Here is an 18,419-nt window from a genome sequence, read left to right on the forward strand (position 1 = left end):
CGAATTTCCGGATGATACGAATTTTTCTGCGGTCCCAGCCGAGCCCCATTACTTTGCAATGTGTTACAAAACGGTTGTTACGAATCGATTTTCGACCCGCGTCGGTTGACACGAGTAAACGCCGCCCCACCGATGGCCGCAAAAGAGAACAGCGCGCAGTCACGCGCTTTGTCCCTTTCTCTTTTGGTGCGGAGGCGCGCACGCGACGCCGGACAGCGCTGAGGCCGCAACTGGGCGCAAAGAGTTCGAAGCGGTGGCGCTTTTGTTGCTTTTGTGCTTTTCCTCCTTTTCCGCGTGCCATTGGATGGAGTGGCTGCCGTGCTTCAGGCCGCGTTCTTGGAGTTTGCACCATTTTGCCTAGTCGCAGCGAGCTACGTCTACCGAGATACGATCTCGGCTGATTCGCACGGCCGTACGCCGAGGCGCGGGAGCCTCCGTTGGCGCGTCTTTCGTCGGCTGCGTTATCGGTGCCGATGGCACAGGGCGATTGTTGGTTTCGCTGCTGGAGTCACACGGTGCAAGGTTGCGCTTGTTCAGTCCGGTGCTCCTCCGCTTCTCCCGCTAATCGCCGTATTTTTCTTGCCGTAGGAGCGCTTCCGTATTCCAAAGGCGTGCTTCGTCCAAAGTTTATTCGCCATCGTCGCTCCATCACTAACCTGGGAGCTCTCAGTAATCCGAATTCTGTGTGTCAAGTGAAGACGCCGGCGTGGTTTACGAAGCAGACAACTGCGGTTGCCATCTTGCCCCTGCCAGAGCAGCAACCACTGGAGAGACAAACGCCTTTCAGCACGGCAGCCAATCGGAGGCCCGCTTTCATCGGAGGGCCCGTGTGACTACCTATCGCAGACCCGCGCTTCTTTTGTGTTTGTGCGTTTGTTACAAGATGGCGATGACGGACGAATTGAGAAGCGGAACGGCGAAACTTTGAGCTTTCGAACGATACCAAGATGCGGCGCTCGGTGGCGGGAAATACAAGATATGGCTCCGTGAACTGCGGTGATTTTGCGCAATTTAAAGCTGTTTTCTCGCCCTGCGCACTGATGAATTAAACTTTTTCGGGCACTTTTAGTGCGTTTTCAGCCAAACCATTTTGATGCAGCATAGATTAGGCGTTGCAGATACCCAAACGCGTGGTTTTCAAAAATCTATTTTTCTCGCGATTTTCGCGATCTGCTCCCCGCGTCCTCCTTTAATTTAGCTAGTTTTAATTGTGTTTCGATGATACGAATTTCGGCTAATACAAATATTTCTCGTGACCCCGTGAGATTCGTGTCATCGAGATTCCACTGTATAACCTAAGCGAAATGTGTAAGCTTAGTAATGCATGAATAAATGTAAGTTACATACGTAGTTACGTCATTTCTGTACCTTAGTGCCAATACACCCTCTAAAATAGGGCCTGGCAAAGGACTCTATCATAAATTTTGGTTATGCACTGGAAGTTGTAAAACACCATCTAGGGAGCATTCTAATACAATTTTTAAAGATGTGTTTCTTGTGAGTGGAGAAGGGAGACAATGAAATGTGTTGCCCTGCTACAAGGAGATAAGCTTCGCTGCCAACATAGACACTCTCCCTTTGCCTTGACTCGCATCTGCCAGACAAGTTCCTTAACAGCCTTCTCCCAGATCAGAGCCAAGGCACCATGTCACGCTCATGTGACAAACTTTTAGTTTCTTATTCTCATTTCTGCACTGTGCGACACATTCCCAGTGATGGTTTAACACATTCTGCATTGGCGTATTGACCAAAGTCGTGTGCCGTAATCAATGTTGCAGGTATTCGGGGGGGTTGCGTACTCACCTTTGGTGTAACATTGTCACTGTTTTGAGACTCTTGTTAGTAAGGGCACGTGGGCTGCCATTTGAATTTCCGGCAGTTGTCACGAGGTATATTGGATATTGGCATAATACCTTGCCCACGCAATTTTCGATGCATGATCTGTACACCACGCTTGTCAGTTTGCATTACACAAACTTGGGGAGGGGACTTGATGAAATTTGCATTAACAGTAGTGCCAGATTTCTGTCAACATTTTACATTAGTAAACCAAGTAGTAAACTAAGCAGTAGCTCTACATTGTAGGAGATATCTTGGGGAGATATGACGCTGTGCCTGTGTGCAGGAGCTTGGCATGCGCCACCCGCTGCACCGCAAGAAGTTCCTGCTGGCAGTGGACTGCCTGCGGCCGGAAGCTAGCGAGCTGAGCCGGGCAGCAGCCGCGCTCGACGCAGCCTGGGCGCTGCGCTGGCTCGACGACGTGGGCCTGCCCCAGTACAAGGACGCCTTTGCCGAGGCACTCGTTGACGGAGCCGTGCTGAATGCCCTCACCGTGGTGCGTTCCTCTCTTCACACTCGGTTTAGAAAACGGACAAGCTGATTGATGCTAGTTCCTGCCACACCAAAAATGCACAGAAAATGCATTCGATGCATTTGGCAGTGGACTTCATTAGGAGCAGATGATGACTGGTCACTGTAGCAATGCAGAATGTCGTGAGCGCTTTGCGGGATGTTAAGCATTCCTTTCCTGCTGGATGTGGTGTTGCAGGAGGACCTGCTGCGGCTAAAAGTGACCAACCAGTTCCACCACCTGAGCATGAAGCGGGGCATCCAGGTGCTGCGACTGAACCGCTTCGACCCCTCCTGCCTCAAGCGACGTTCGCTGCCCGACGAGGTGGGTGTCCACTTCACCGCACTTCTTCTTGCCAACAGGTGGTGTGCGAAAAATATAGGGGACGCTTCATCGCCCATTCATTCTTGCTCCTGCAGTCTTGTACTGTTGCCCGGATGGCCCATGAATGTTTTGCAGTTGTCTCTTGACTATCCTGGGCATTTGACCTCCCATATTCGATAAAAATACTAATCTGGTCTTTTCTTTCCATTTCGATTTGTGCGAGGCATATTTCATGCGTCTGGGGCCAACAGGCGACATAAGTGGTGTTCACATAGCACCTCCCAGTGACATTTCTCTCATGGTAACAGACACTAGTCTCGAAGGCCATGCTTTTACCTACTGCTGCGAGTGCCAGAAGGCATTACAGGAGCCAGAATGCAATGGTGGTTCTCGCCAATGGTTCTCACCAACGTGACGTAGCATGTGCACATGCTCACGCTACGTCAGACTAAATACGCGCCTTCACCAAGCTATTTTTTCTCTGATTTTTATTTGTTCAGATTTTGTATAATTCAAATTTTCGTAGCATCCCCGCAGAATTCGAATTAACTCTTTCTCTACCATGGGGAAAATAGGTGTTTTTTGTATGTTACAGCAGATGTTTTCTTCTGAAGGAACTACTGCACTCAATATTTAATGTAAATCATAAACAGAAAGCAAAATGAATGCACTTTTCACGCATAAAAGTTTTATTAACGAGATGTATGTCATAAAAAAAAATATAAATTGTTACAATCAAGATTGTGCGATAAAATTGAACAATGTTTGTAAAGACACGCTTGTTTGTATCTACTAATAAAAAAAATGTTATGAAAATTATAAGATGTACAAAATGTATTCCCATCTACCGTAAGTAAAATTCCGAGCAAGCGCCCCCACCCGTACAAGAGCCCCCCTCCCCCTAACTTCACTGCCAATTTCAAATCTTCGCGCCGTTCCGGGAAAGAGCCCCCCCCCCCCCCCCCTCCCTCCCGCTCCGCACCAACACTGGCCTGCCACATCCAGTCCACGAAAATAATGGCAAATTCGGCAAATTGCACCGGTGCGCATCGCGGTGCTCCGATGAGCCATTTCATCGAATCATGGTTGCACCCGGCGCCCCTAAAGTCTCTCAATATTTTTTTCTATGGACTTTAGGTGCCCCAGTGTAAAGTCCCTCAATACACTCCAAAATTACAGAGGGACCTTACCCCAGTGGGCACACGTGCGTATCGGGGCGAACTGCGGCTGGAGTCTGTAGTTCACGGACCGCCGGCGAGATCTGCCTCTCACATGGCACAGAGGATTTCCCTGCGGCACAGCGACGTGACCACTCGGCGACAGAGGAGTGGTCGCGGCTACGCTTTGGCGTCGCCGCTGCTAATCACTCGCCACCTATCGTCGCTAGGCCTTTTCCAGTTCATTTCGAATCTGTAGCAGACGGCGCTTCAGAATGAACCGCCGACGCTCCCAAGCAGCAATGTTTTGTTACCGTCGTAGCCGCTTTACCCTCTCCTCGCAATAATTTCACACGATGAAGAAAACATGCTGATATTTGCGGTGCCACCAGCTGCGATGCGAGCATGGCCGAGCCGCGGTTCACTGTCCGCCGTCGGTAGCCATGCACTGCAGCTGAGCTTGACTTGTATCGGAACTCTCATTAGTGCTAGATGTTTCACCGTGGACATGGTTATTAATAAAGTGAACATTACGCGTCCCTTTACTCTAGCGGACATAATTTTGCCTGGAATAGAAGCTGCATAACCAATGTTCGTTTTGCCGGTCGCGACGACGCATCGGTGTAGCGTCAATGCGCTCTTTCTGTAGTTCTTACGGTGGTTTTGAGAATGATAAACATCACTAACAAGTCTTTGGCTTAATAAAGTTCATGTTCAATAAAATTTTAATGCCATTCCCACTGCGATTCTTTTTTTTTCGGCAGGAAAATGTTCCGTTGCCATCTTAAATTTTGGTGCCGTTCCGGGATAGCGCCCCCCCTAACTTTGCCGGTAATTTCGACTTGCTTGAGGGGGGGCGCTTGCTCGGAATTTTACGGTATTAGGCACTATTTCTGAAAAAATCAAAATATTTAATTGAACAGGTATTTCGCTACAAAAATTCAACTGCAAGCACTACAGTTGGGCGTGCCGGGCTGCAGCCGCCGATGTTCCAGGCTGGTTTGCGTCATCGTCACTTTCAGACTCAAAGTCCGACGAAAAGTCAGCATCCTCTGACTAGCTGCTATTTGATGTATCTATAAGATCAGCCGCAGAGGCAGCGGAATCGCGATATCTGCGATCTCCCGAAACGCGCGCACCGTTTCCGGAGCCGGACATTTTTGCATTCTGCTTTGACGATCAGGAAACTTAGCAGCATATTTAAAAATCACCACTTGGTGGGCAAAAGATGAACTGCTTAGAAAACTAAAATATAGTTCTCCTCCTTCACGTCCGATAGCGCAGTATGTCCATGAGCGGCACAGAAGGCCTCGAAAGCGGCGATTCAAACCATCGATAGAGGGCTAACCATGCCCAATGGGTGCGGTACGGAAAGAGTTAACGAGCTTTTACTATGTAAAAAAAAAAAGAATGGTTTCAAATGGTGTAGGTATGGAGCAGCCTCCGTATATGGGATATGGGTGGATGCGTCACAAAAATTAACAAAATTGACATTTTTTGATACCGATACTGAAAAAAAAAACACTGGCATTACCACTTGACATCTTGATATAAATTACGCAGAACCTGAAAGGTTGAGAACTGGCACAGCTCCTTGGCATGATCTGCTAGATTAGGTAGGTTGTGCCGTGTACTCAAAATCTCTGAGGCATTGGGATGGGATTTGAGTCACATCCACTAAGCACCAGCGGCACACATTGCCTGGTAAGGCGCTATGTCATCATCATCATCATCAGCCTATATTTTATGTCCACAGCAGGACGAAGGCCTCTCCCTGCGATCTCCAATTACCCCTGTCTTGCGCTAGTGTATTCCAACTTGCGCCTGCAAATTTAACTTCATCATCCCATCTGGTTTTCTGCCGACCTCGACTGCACTTCCCTTCTCTTGGTATCCATTCTGTAACCCTAATGGTCCACCGGTTATCCATCCTACGCATTACATGGCCTGCCCAGCTCCATTTCTTCCGCTTAATGTCAACTAGAATATCGGCTATCCCCGTTTGTTCTCTGATCCACACCGCTCTCTTTCTGTCTCTTAACGTTAGTCCTAAGATTTTTCGTTCCATCGCTCTTTGTGCGGTCCTTAACTTGTTCTCGAGCTTCTTTGTTAACCTCTAAGTTTCTGCCCCATATGTTAGCATCGGTAGAATGCAATGATTGTACACTTTTCTTTTTAACGACAGTGGTAAGCTCCCAGTCAGGATTTGGTAATGCCTGCCGTATGCACTCCAACCCAATTTTATTCTTCTGTGAATTTCTTTCTCGTGATCAGGGTCCCCTGTGAGTAATTGACCTATATAAACGTACTCCTTTACAGACTCTAGAGGCTGACTGGCGATCCTGAATTCTTGTTCCCTTGCCAGGCTATTGAACAATATCTTTGTCTTCTGCATATTTATCTTCAACCCAATTCTTACACTCTCTCGCTTAAGGTCCTCAATCATTTGTTGTAATTCGTCTTCATTGTTGCTGAATAGGACTATGTCATCTGCAAACCGAAGGTTGCTGAGATATTCGCCGTTGATCCTCACTCCTAAGCCTTCCCAGTCTAAGAGCTTGAATACTTCTTCTAAGCATGCAGTGAATAGCATTGGAGAGATTGTGTGTCCTTGCCTGACCCCTTTCTTGATAGGTAACTTTCTACTTTTCTTGTGGAGAACCAAGGTAGCTGTGGCGCTATGTAAAGGCTGTTAAAAAGAAAATCGGACAACGACAATCCCTGCAGCTATGCCACGATTGCTTCGATAGTGTGTACGTACTGCTCATACATAGTTGTTTCCGGATATATCAAACCCGGATAAAGTGATTTGTGGCATTCGGGTGCAAAAAATTAGCAAAATTTCGTGCATTCCACACAGCCTCAGAGAAACAAATTGGAAAATTATCACTTTTCACAATCTCCAAAAACTGTACTAGACATGCGGACTTTTCAGATAAGCATCAGACAGGCATATTTTATATTTCAAATTATCAGTATGTTGAACTGTTTTTGCAATTCCCTGTGAGTTCAATATATGTGAGATTGAACCAACCAACCCAAGTGCAAGTTCCTTTGTAGTTGGCTTTTAGCTACCAAAAAGGTCAATTTTCTATGGTGGCATGACTGCCTGTCTGTGTCTGGTGTGAATGCAGTGCAAGCAGTACAGCCCCCTGGACGTGTCCCTGTGGACCAACCACCGGGTGATGGAGTGGCTGCGAACGGTGGACCTGTCGGAGTACGCTCCCAACCTCCGAGGCAGCGGTGTCCACGGGGCACTCCTGGTCAGTGAAGATGCCCTTTGAGACCACTGATCATTTGAGCTTGGACAGAATAACCTGGCATTGTCAACTCTCTGCTAGATCCAACATTTCCTGTCTCTTCATGTGCCTGTGTCAACACTTACTGTATGGATAAACTGGAGGACAAAAGTTGCCTTTAACCTATGTGTACTGACCAAAGGTGCAGTGCTGTTTAAGCCGTGTTACCTGTGTACAGTGCAAACTCGTTATCATGTACTGTCGCATTCAATATGAGCTGCAACATGCCAGCCTTGGCCGGAGTGACACTCTCGAGAAAAAAAGTGGAGAGGGCTTAGCCAATTCGGTAATGCGCATACCCCCATGCCCTTAGTGCAGTGCGCTTCCTCATGGAGCACTGTTGCCCAAGCTTTCCAAGTATTCTCTCTCTCTCTCTCTCGTTTTTTTCCCCTTTTTCGTAATGAAGTGATAGCTGCTCTGCAGGCAAGTAAATTATCACTTCACGAAAAAAGTGGATGATGGAAAGCCTGCCACATTGCTGGAATTGTGAAACCCTGTCCGCTTTTTTATTGAGAGCATCGCACCGGGCGTGGCTCGCGTGTTGCAACTCATAGTGAATGTGATAGAACCTGGCAGAAGCGCATCATAACTACATACAAAATGGTAATATGCGCTTACTATTAACAAGTACAAATTTGCATTTCTTTATGGGCGCCACCAAAAAAAAAGTCCCACACCTCAGTAAATATTACCTAAAATACACCCTAAGCGGCTTCTCCTCCTTCTTCTTACTTTTTTTTTTTTTAATGCAGTGGAAAGTAACTTTGCAGCTCTTTCGCACAGCTGTTTTAGAGGACAGGCTATTTCGAAACTTAGGCAGGGAGCTCAGCGGCAGAGCAGATTATCTATTCACTCATAAAGGCTTTCCCGGTGCATGTGTGTGTTTGCACAATGACCTGCTGAGTGAAAATCAGCGACAGTTCTTTCTATGGTGGTAGCGTTATAAGTAGACTGTACTGTACAGCCATGCTGTGCAGTAAAGCATATGAACATCACAAACGCTGTTTTTGTTTTCTATCCTATTGTACTGCACAAGCAATTTTGGGCCCAATTTTCTTGCAGAAAAAGAGGCGTGCAATAGAATCGGGTAGCAAATACCGTAATGAGGCATTGTGACCTACGTTATTGCTTGAAAATCTTCCTAGGGCTGGCTGAAAATAGGCGTTTTCGATGGGAGATGACTTGTGTTTAACACATTTGCTGTCCCCCTAAGCTCTGCTGAAACAGGCACTGCCAGTAAAGGGGTCGCTATTAATGTCACCATAGGAGTTTCTTGCATGCATGCTGACCAGCCAAGTTGGAATTATCTGGCGAAGGGCAAATTTTAGGATTGAAATAACGAAAATTTAGGCCCTTGGAAATGCATGAGCGCTGGCTGGGACCTTCAGTCAGGATCGCGTTAACTGAAAATTACAATTAACTGGAGTCGAATTAATGGAAATCTTCTGTCGCTGTTGTTAAACAACAGGGGAAGTGGGGCCAGTCAAACTGCTGTTCATGCAGCTTTTTTCCTGCCTTCCTCGTCACAATTTGTACAAACTATGTAGATTTTTTGCGGGAAATAAATATCAATACCTCATCACACAGTTACTTTGCATGCACATATACACACAAGCACACTGAACTTTTTAGTTGGAAGTGAGAGCTGCATCTTTGTTCTTTTCAAGTCACCTAGGCAAGACCTGCACCTTGACCATCAGTATCCTCCCGTCTGTGCCTCTCCATGCAGATCTATGAGGATGGCATGACATGGGAGGTGTTTGCGGCCGTTCTGAGCATCCCGGGCAATAAGACGCTGCTGCGGCGCCACCTGTCGCTCCAGCTGAAGCAGCTGCTGGGACCCCGCATTGTGCAGCGCAAGCGTGCTCTGCAGGCCAGCCCCGACCACGTGCCCCTGTCGCCCGCCGCCAAGGTCAAGGTGCGTGCCGGCAAGCCATTGTGACGGGCTCGCAAGCTTGCTTTTAAATGCTCCTGCCAGTACATACCACTGGACATGAGATCACATGCGCTAGCTTGACTGACAGCCACACGCATGAAGTGGAGTTCGTGTCAGTGGGCAACTACCACAGACACTTACCAAGTTTCTGTGAAGCTTACTAGATAGACTAGTGTAAGCTCATGTGTGAGCAGAACGCTCTAAGCTGAGTTTGTACACCATCGCCTAAACTCATGACAATGGCCCCCTCTTCAAGAGTTTTTTTTTAAATGCTTTCTCTTGGCCTTCTCTTTTTGGTTGTGAACTTGATTCTCGTTGTGGCTTGGGTGCTTTTCTTGCTCTCCTGTGCGTCAGCGTGTCTCACCGCTCATCACCACACTATAGCGCACCATTCACATTTCACTACACAATACACTGCACTCGATTGTTCGTAATGTTCATTGTCCCGAAACACTCTACATGAATAAACTTAGCTACACACATTTGTAAAAACTGACAATTCAACTGTCCGAGGGCATTCCTAAATGATATTCCTTTTTATCCTACCGGTTGCATATGCACTATTTTTTCCGTCTTTTTCGGAACTCCCATGCTTGCCTACTTTCCGTTTCCTTCTCATTCCTACTCTGGCACATTTCTCATGCAGCTTGGGATGTCTCTGCCTTAACTCTGGCTTCTTCACCTTTTTCTTTGACGCCTGCATCTTCTCATGCACCTGCGTTTTAATACGCTGTTTTCTTTTCCATCTCCTGGGAGTTTTCTTCCTACCCTTACATGTTACACATCTGGGGCGATTCGGGTATCTGCCGGCTTTCTCATTGCTCTCGGAGTTTGACTGACTCATCACTTCTGATGCCTGGTGACCCATGGAATCATTTTCCATTATCAACTCACTGTCATTCCGAGGTGAATCTACTTTTTCCTCTACTACCCCCTGCACCTTGTTTATGCAAACCTCGATCGGGATGTTGACCATCCTCTTATCCTGGTCACTCTGCATCAAGGGCTCTTCAGTGGTGCGCTTCTCCACTACGACGTCACGGGCACTATCTAATCTGCCTGCGTCTTCCGACGTCCCTCCGCTGTCAGGCTGCTCTACTACGCTAACGTGCCTGCTTTCCATCTTTTTCTCAGCCTCACTCTCTTTCATTTTCGATGCCTGTGCTGTCTCTTGTAGCATCCTGATTTATCTCTCTAGGAACTGTTTCCTTTCTTTGTAGGCTTTCTTAGCTGCAGCGAGTTGTGCTAATCAAATGGCCTCGACACGTTTCCTTTCATCCTCAATTAGTTTGAGGCCCTGCTCTTTGTTGAGTTTCTGCACGCGAATAGTAGCCGATATCGCCTCCAAATCCATCTCTGCAACTCCCGAGTATGAGTGACTGGGCTAAAATAGAATCCTGGAACGGATCCTGGCAGGCTTGCCAATTGTCGTGTTTTTTGTTGTCACCGATCTCGGGGGCATGCAGGTGTTAAAAGAGATGAGGTTGGAAAACGCATGGCAACACAGCAAACAGATTTTTAATTGCAGGCAAACTCAAAACTCAAACTAAAACTAAAGCACACTCCAACACACTGTAGGAAAAATATTAACAAATGTACTACCTAATGTCTCTTAATAAACACTAAACATGCCCTTAATTGCGCCTACGATAAATCTGGGCGTTTGCTCTATGAAAGTCAGGCAACTCTGACCTATTGCTATCTCACCGCTTACATGGAATGTCCTCACGTTTCTTGACGCTGACTCATGGGGCTCTTCATCTAAGTCGCGTCGCGTCTCCTTCGGAGTCGTTGCTCCAGACGATCTTGATGATGTCGTTGCCTTGGTGGACGCCTGTAACCCGGTCGCTGATGTTGACGTGGCAGGGAGGCCCGACGGATTAGGCCTAACGACGTGTTCGGCCGCCGCTTCCATCCAGCTCCTTTCTCAAGTGCCGACGTGGCGTTCCGGGGATTACCAAACGCGCTGGTCTGCCGTTGAAGGGGGATCCTCTTTGGAGTGCCCGGCCATGCTGTGTGATGCTGCAGCTGGTCCAAGTAGCCCCACTCGAACGTCTCCGAGGTCGACGGCTGCACCTCGGACTGCCCGCGTCATGAACTCGGCCGAACCTCCAAGTTTCCCGTCGCCAGAGCGTAGCTGACGATGCGACCTTCCTGGCACAGAGCCACGTCGATAATGCTCGAACAGTACCGCTTCTCCCTCAATTACGGCTCGGTTCACGAGCCTCGAGGTCTCGTGCCGTTTGGAACGCTCGGTTCACATCGTCCTTCTTTTCTTTCGCCGCCGGCCTCTTACTCGTGACATAGCTTGACTGACAGCCACACGCATGAGGCGGAGTTCGTGTCAGTGGGCAACTACCACAGACACTTACCAAGTTTCTGTGAAGCTTACTAGATAGAATAGTGTAAGCTCATGTATTTTCAGAAAGCTCTAACCTGAGTTTGTACACCGTAGCCTAAACTGGCAGTGTTGCGGAGTGAACGATTGCCCATGCAACTCCTTCACTTCACGAGGGCACGCAGTGCACTTTGTGCTGCGTGATGGCTGAATGTGAAGCGCACTCGCAGCTTCAAACATCACAAAATTTCAACTGTTAATTTTAGGGAAGCACAACATGAATTTTTTGCACCACTGGTTATAAAAAATGACAAAGCTAATTTCGCTGTTAAAATTTGTTCTTTGGACTGCCTGATTACAGACTATCCTGGATATAGGAAATGTATCAAACAATCATAACATCACCTTGGGATTTCCATGCAAAATTGCAGTGCTTTTGTGTGCATGTATCGAACTTCATTCACCGGCATGATTCATTTATCGAACGCTGCCATATCTCCTGCAAGTGTGCTTCTCCTAACTCAGCATTGATCACGTCTCACGCCGTCAAAAATATTAAAGGCCAATGAAATGACATTGTTTTGGCAGATGCTGCCAAACAAGGCATAGCATCTGAAGGATGGTACATGCTACAGAGGAAGAATAAGCAAGGTACATGTCTCGGGTTAGCTTGCTGTAAGTATGACTGGCTCGTCAGTGGTGGAACAGCTGTGCCAATTGTGCCAAACTGTGCTAAGAGTGGGCCTTTTGTGGCATCCTGTGCCAAAACGCCATTTTAGCTGAAAATTGCGCCAAACCTGCGCCAAAGCATGCATAAGAGCAAACCCTCCTTCCGTCTATGTTTCGCAGTTAGCAAAACTGAAATCAAAACCAACAGCTTCTATGATGATGATCATCATAGATGCAGCAAGTCGGGCATATAGTTCTGCGAGTCTTTAAGCCCGCTAGGGCGGGAAATATCTCAAACAATTGTACATTCGCCAGTAAGAGCAGTGTGCTCCGCAAAATTGATACGGGTATTTATTTTGGTTCAGTTTTTTTGTTTAACAATTTAGGGCACGAAATTACGGCTACCAAGCTGTGTTAAAGAAAACAGCTGTGGGTGTAGGACAGCTCGCTGAACAATCTCCATACTGGTTCCAGCATACTACCAGCATCAAATGAAATGCGTACAGCTGAGTGCTCAGCCACTGGCTTGGGCGAAGCGTAATTGAAGATATACCTAAAGTGTACTAGATAGGGGAGTGGTTCTGACCAACACCTCCTAGATAATTTGTTCCAACCCAAGCTTCGCGCTGAGGCATTTTTAAGAGAGAAGAATTTCTTGATGAACCAAAGGCACTTTCACCATATCTATCTATCTATCTACCTAGCTGCCTACATCTTGGTGCTCTCGCGGTCGTTTTATTAATTTGGTATGTGCCAGAATAAAGAGTTTTTGAATAGGGGCCCCTAACTTTGCAGCCGCAAGGAGTTTTGCACACGCGGCCTTTGCGTCACGCGGGAGTGACCGGTTTTAGAATAGGGTTAAGCATTTATCCTTTGCGTCTCGCGCTTGTCGAGCCTTTGACGAAGTAAACAGAAGCTGCTACAAAAACTTATCTAGGAAACAGCAACCTAATTGCTGTTCTCATGCGTGTTTAACAATAATAAGAAGTCTGACTACTAATATATATAGCTGGTAATAAACTTGTCAGTTTGAGCTCCGAATCCAATCGCACTTGTCATTAGCCAAAGCAATGCGGAAAGCGTTTGAGCTGCGTGAGCCAACTGTAAACAAGTTTCTCTACCTCCAAACTAACCATTATTCCTAGCTCAATTTTTGTTTTGCACATGAAATGAGAGAATGCGAGAACCTACGACACTGTTTATTGCTTTGGTTGGCTGCAGATTTACGAAGACTGAGGTCGAATGTGCTACACGGCAAGAGCCGCCACTTCAATGGGTGCTGCCATGTTTTTTGATGCAAAACTTTTGCGTCAAGTTTGGGGCACTCCGCTGTTTCGGCAATAGCGTCGCCGACGCAAACGCAAAGCCCTCTTTGCATCTTGAGCATGCGCAGTGGCGCTGACGCCATTGCTGTGCGGCCATGAAACCTTTGCGGCCGCTATTAGAAAACTCCCTAATGTCCATGGCATAACATGAGTGCATAACATGATATCATGTTGAGTACAGGCATGCGTACTTGATCGGTCTTGGGGTGTCTTTACTCACAAGCTGTGACTGTCGCACTGTGTCGCATCCTGAGTTAATAAACCTGCGTTTGTTGACGATCTGTCTGTGGTGCCTTCTGTGCGCCACATCGGAGAGTCGGCAAACCCATCCGTTGCCATTTGTGTGTCCCAGTGTGGAGGAGCATCGCGTCCTTTCGTGACTGCGCTCGTAGGGTAAGCCTTGTGCAGACCCGTCTCCACAACTTATGAACTGTATCAGTTAAAATTTTCATGGTATGTAATAAGCATACGTGTGTTGGACCCTGCACCAAAAGTGCTTGCTGCTGCACCATATTGGCTTTTTGCCTGCACCAGGACCTCCGCCGAAAGGTGAAATGGCTGTTCCACCACTGCTCGTGCAAACTCTGGTTGTTCGTTATCGGCAAAAGCAGATCGCCACTCTGCTTCAAGAATGCAAAAGGACTCTTAGTCCAATACTCATTCTACAAGAAAGCGTGGATGACAGGTAGTCTTTTCGTTGAGTAACTCTGGGCCTGGTATGCTGAACAGAAGATGTCTAGGTGCCAGGCATGTCTTTATTACAGCCTGGGTTTCTCAAAGAGCATTTTAGAGTTATGTGAGCGAGCAAAACAAATGCAACGCTATCCCACCCGTTGACGGATTTTTCAATTGAAGTTTGGATTTAAGAAAATCAGCACTCACCGCATCCATACTTCAGTTGTCTTTGAAAAAAGACCATCGCAGCAGCGGTGTGCAAGATTTATCACTATGCAATTTGCAGGCCTACTTCATTCTTGCTTGTTTCGTGGTCTGCAGTGCATGAGGACAAATGGACTCGGACGTTCTGCAAGTTGAGAGCCACTTTCGGATCTAGCTGCGTAAACCTGGTAAACTTATTGCTAGCACATAACGACTGGTCATTTAAACAGTGTACTGTAACAGACATACAGGCCACATTCACACGAGATTTGCAATAGAAGTGCACTGGTGGTGGCTTGGCGCATATCCATACGTGCAGGTTTGCTTATGCAGTGCATTCAAATCATGGAAACCAGGGTAGTCACGTAACCCAAGAAGGGAAACAATTTAACTCAATTGTTGCATGAGAAATTTACGTATTTCTTTAAAACCGCTACTGAAGCCGCCATTGCACAGTGATAAACTTCAGCTGCCTCGATAACCTCTCGGTCATCTGCTTTTAAAGGGCCCCTCAATAGGCCACATAGAAAATTTTGGTTATGTGCCGGAAGTTCTTACGTGCCCTCTAGGGAGCTTTATACTGCAATAATTTTGCAAATTGGTTCATTAATAACAGATTTAGAAATATTGGAAGTGTTGCCAACCCATGATTTCAGGGGGTGAGCTTCACTGCCAACATAGACATTCTCTCCACATTCCCCTGTCTAGTCTCCGCAAGCCCTGTGTTCTATACCGGCGCGGAGGATCACATGACATGAGCCCCGCCTTCTCTCTCTCTCTCTCTTTTTTTGTGTTCTTGCTGCAAGGCACTGTTTTAGTGACAGTCATGACGCGAGCTGTTACATTTATCTCGTTTCACACGGAGCATAATTTTCACGCTGTGCACGAGAACACCTGACTGGCTGTATGATAAGTCGGTGCCACGCGAGCACTGAGGCAGATGCAAGTGGATCAAACACCATGATAGTGCCCTGGAACCCGGTAGAAAATGGCAGATAGTTTCGTTTTCTGCATGCACGACTGCATGACATGGGAACAAGCAGACTAAACGGAGGTATGTCCTTCTTGACTCGGTGTGGAGTGAAAAAAAAAAGACTCGCAGGCATTTGGTTTGTAGGTTTTATTATTTATCTAGACTTTGAATCATCTAGTGAAGCTACAGATCAAACAGGTAACTGCTGTAGCCTTGAATTAATCTCGAAGTCGTGCCACAGTAAGTGACATTTCAGCAGTGTGAATTATGTAGGCGCACTTATGTGTCTGACTCCAATTCTCTGGCTGGGAGCACGGCTCCCTTGAGAAGCAGGGCGTGTCGTTGACTTGAAATTTCAACTGTTTTCGCAGTGCGTAACATTGTAATGCATTGCAGACATTGTTGTCAGTGTGCATTGTATACACTGCTCTTGCCTGTTTAAAACGGCCAAACCTGGTGAGGGGCCCTTTAAGATATCTTGGTATAGACAGTTTTAGTTTAGCGTACGCTATAAAATAGTGGGTCGTCACTGCGCATGCGCAGAACGCTAAACGACTCATAGCGAAAAGCGTAAGCACACTATTTCTCAGATTTAACATTACCATCTTTGCGTGGTTTATGTAGTTTACGTAAAACATTGCACCAGTCCCGGCTGCCTGATTCGAATTTGACGTTCCTTTTGTAAAATTCATTTCGTTCATAGCAAATGACTGTAAGCGGCTTTCGCTTAGTCTCAGGCCGCTTCGACGACAGAATATTATGGATAACCTTGTGGAGTTTTCGAGATTGCTTCTCGCTTCGAACGAATCGAGGCCTAATGAGAGAAATGGATGGATGGATGCTAGGAGCGTCCCCTTTGGAACAGGTCAGTAGTTTGTGCCACCAAGCTCTTGGTATTATATTGCCAAGTGTCCTACTTATCTTTAAAGAAAATATATTTCAGATGTTAGCGCCACCTATCGGTGAAGCCAGAAGATAGGCACGATGATATATGGCCTTCGAGATTAGAAGATCTCTCAGGCCAACTAAAACTGTAATAAACGTGCGCTGCTTAGCATACGCTGTACTATAGTGTATAGCATACGCTGTAGTTGTGTAAGCTATACTATAAATGTCTAATAACCGTGCAATTTTTAATATCAGGTTAGCCACTTCAATCAAGGCAAAGGAATCCCAGGTGCAGTTGCACCAATTTGTAAGCATTGTAACCGTGATGACACACTAGCTCTGTGAGCAGCACTGCAATAATCGATCAGCGAAACCAACTATGCAAAATTATTGAGAATACTTCTCATGGTTTCACCACTGCTCATTCTTGCACTGACGGCAATATGGGAGTCAGCCTCGACGATTGCGGGGGTGCCGGTAGAGTAATTGTATTCTTACAATAAATTGCACTCGACTTGACCACTTCTGAAACATGACTCGGGTCTCTTGCTGCTAGCTTTGCATGTGAAATAACATATCTGAACGATCTTTCATTTGAGCTTTCATAACAAAAGCAGCATCTCATTGTCACCAAGTATGCATGAGCTTTCGGATGAGATTTTGTAACGAGAGCTGCATATATTGTCGTCTACTACGCAAGAACTTCTCCATTTGCAGTCTTATGATAAAAATGACAGTGGCGCTGGTTACACTGGCTGTTGCGTGACCGTTGCCAACACTTTCTGTGAAGGTGTTCAAAGACTTTGTTTGCTTTCCGTCTTGCTTTTCATTTTGTTGCCAACATTTTCTTAGCATCACGACTTTTTCTTATTTCTTTATCTCTCTGGGGTGGTGATGTCCATGCTTGCTCCCTGAAAATTTTGTTGAAGCGAAAATGTGCCCCTCACGGACATTGTTGAGGTGGTAACCTTGCTGCATTAAGTTTAGTAATACAGTGACAGGAAATGAAGGAAACTTTGTTGTGCTGGAAATTTCATTAGAGCCATATTCATTAAGGCCCAACCACAAGGAACGGATTTGCAATGGATTTTCGGCGCCGGCCGGTGGCACGTGGCGTGGACGCTGAACGACGTTTATTGATGGCTCTCAACCACAAGAGACTCTCGGCTTCGACGTATTTCAAGCATGGTGCAATGTGGCCAGATCCTTGGCCACGAATTTAGCCGGTTAGTTTTGCAAAATGTTGCACTAACAGAACAATTGTTTTTACTTCGTGAGGACTTCTTGTAGTTTTAAAACTTCATAAAAATTGTCCGTAGCTCTAGTGCAAACATATGCTGGTTGTCTGTACTGAAAAACGCACCAGTGACATAGCATGGATAGCATCACCAGCCGCTTCTGTTCCTAGCAAAATACTTCCCGCTAGATAACATGACGCGGAAATTCTACATTCTATGAAAAGCGATATCCACTGTCGAACGTTAAACACAAACGAGAGCCCCAATACTTGTCGAGCTCAGCTGCAGTGCACGGCTGCCGACGGCAGACGACCGGCTCGGTTGTGCCCACATCGCAGCCGACGGCGTCGCTACTATCAGCGCATTTTCTTCTTTGTGTATAATTATAGCGAAGAGTGACAACAACGCTGAGAAAATATCGCGGCTTTTGAGCGTCGGGGATTCATTCCGAAGCGCCGTCGGCTTTAGCTTTTGAGTGAGCCGGAGAAGGCCTAGCGACGCCTAGCGTGGTCACTGATTGGCCACTTCGCTGTAGGGCTGCCGCACAAATGGGTCCTGGTCCCATCCTGTCTACGGCAAGGAAATCTCGCCGCTCGCGAGCGAAACTGCCGTCAAACGGCGACCCGCGAGGGCAAATGGCGTACGGTGAGTTGCCGTGCCAGTAACGTGGACGGGCCTTACCTTGCATGTCCCTGTCTGGAAAGAGTACATCATTATCAATGATACCGTACAAAGCTGCACCATTTGCAATGGCTGGAGCACGCGCGAGCAATCGGCTGCTTAGGACATGGACGAGTCACTTGCGGATGGCAACGCCGTAAGCTCGCTTTGTAAATTGCCTCCAAGCTCGCTCACATTGCGTGTCGTGCCATCTCGGAGGCCATAGTTTTTTTGCCTCTTGTGTCTACCGCCACTTCTGCCGTCGGCGCTGCAGTCTGGCATGCTCGGTCTTGTGGCGCCGAGTGATCGTGAACCGGTGGCGCATTGTTCTTTATGCCGCCGGTTGGCGCTGATGCCAAAAATTTGTTGAAGATTTCATCCTT

The 18,419-nt window shown here is 47.0% G+C and overlaps 1 protein-coding gene across 2 annotated transcripts in view; it reads left to right on the forward strand.

Annotated features, from left to right (window-relative positions):
* Positions 1-18,419, forward strand: part of LOC119450791 (liprin-beta-1) — a 64,820-nt gene that overhangs the window by 30,439 nt on the left and 15,962 nt on the right. For both annotated transcript variants that reach the window (XM_037714289.2, XM_037714290.2), the window contains exons 6-9: positions 2,126-2,335; positions 2,549-2,674; positions 6,966-7,094; positions 8,860-9,048. In XM_037714289.2, coding sequence (XP_037570217.1) covers positions 2,126-2,335; positions 2,549-2,674; positions 6,966-7,094; positions 8,860-9,048 — 654 coding nt within the window. The remainder of the gene's footprint in view (positions 1-2,125; positions 2,336-2,548; positions 2,675-6,965; positions 7,095-8,859; positions 9,049-18,419) is intronic.

This window comes from Dermacentor silvarum, chromosome 4 (assembly GCF_013339745.2).
Source record: "Dermacentor silvarum isolate Dsil-2018 chromosome 4, BIME_Dsil_1.4, whole genome shotgun sequence".
NCBI classification, from domain to species: domain Eukaryota; kingdom Metazoa; phylum Arthropoda; class Arachnida; order Ixodida; family Ixodidae; genus Dermacentor; species Dermacentor silvarum.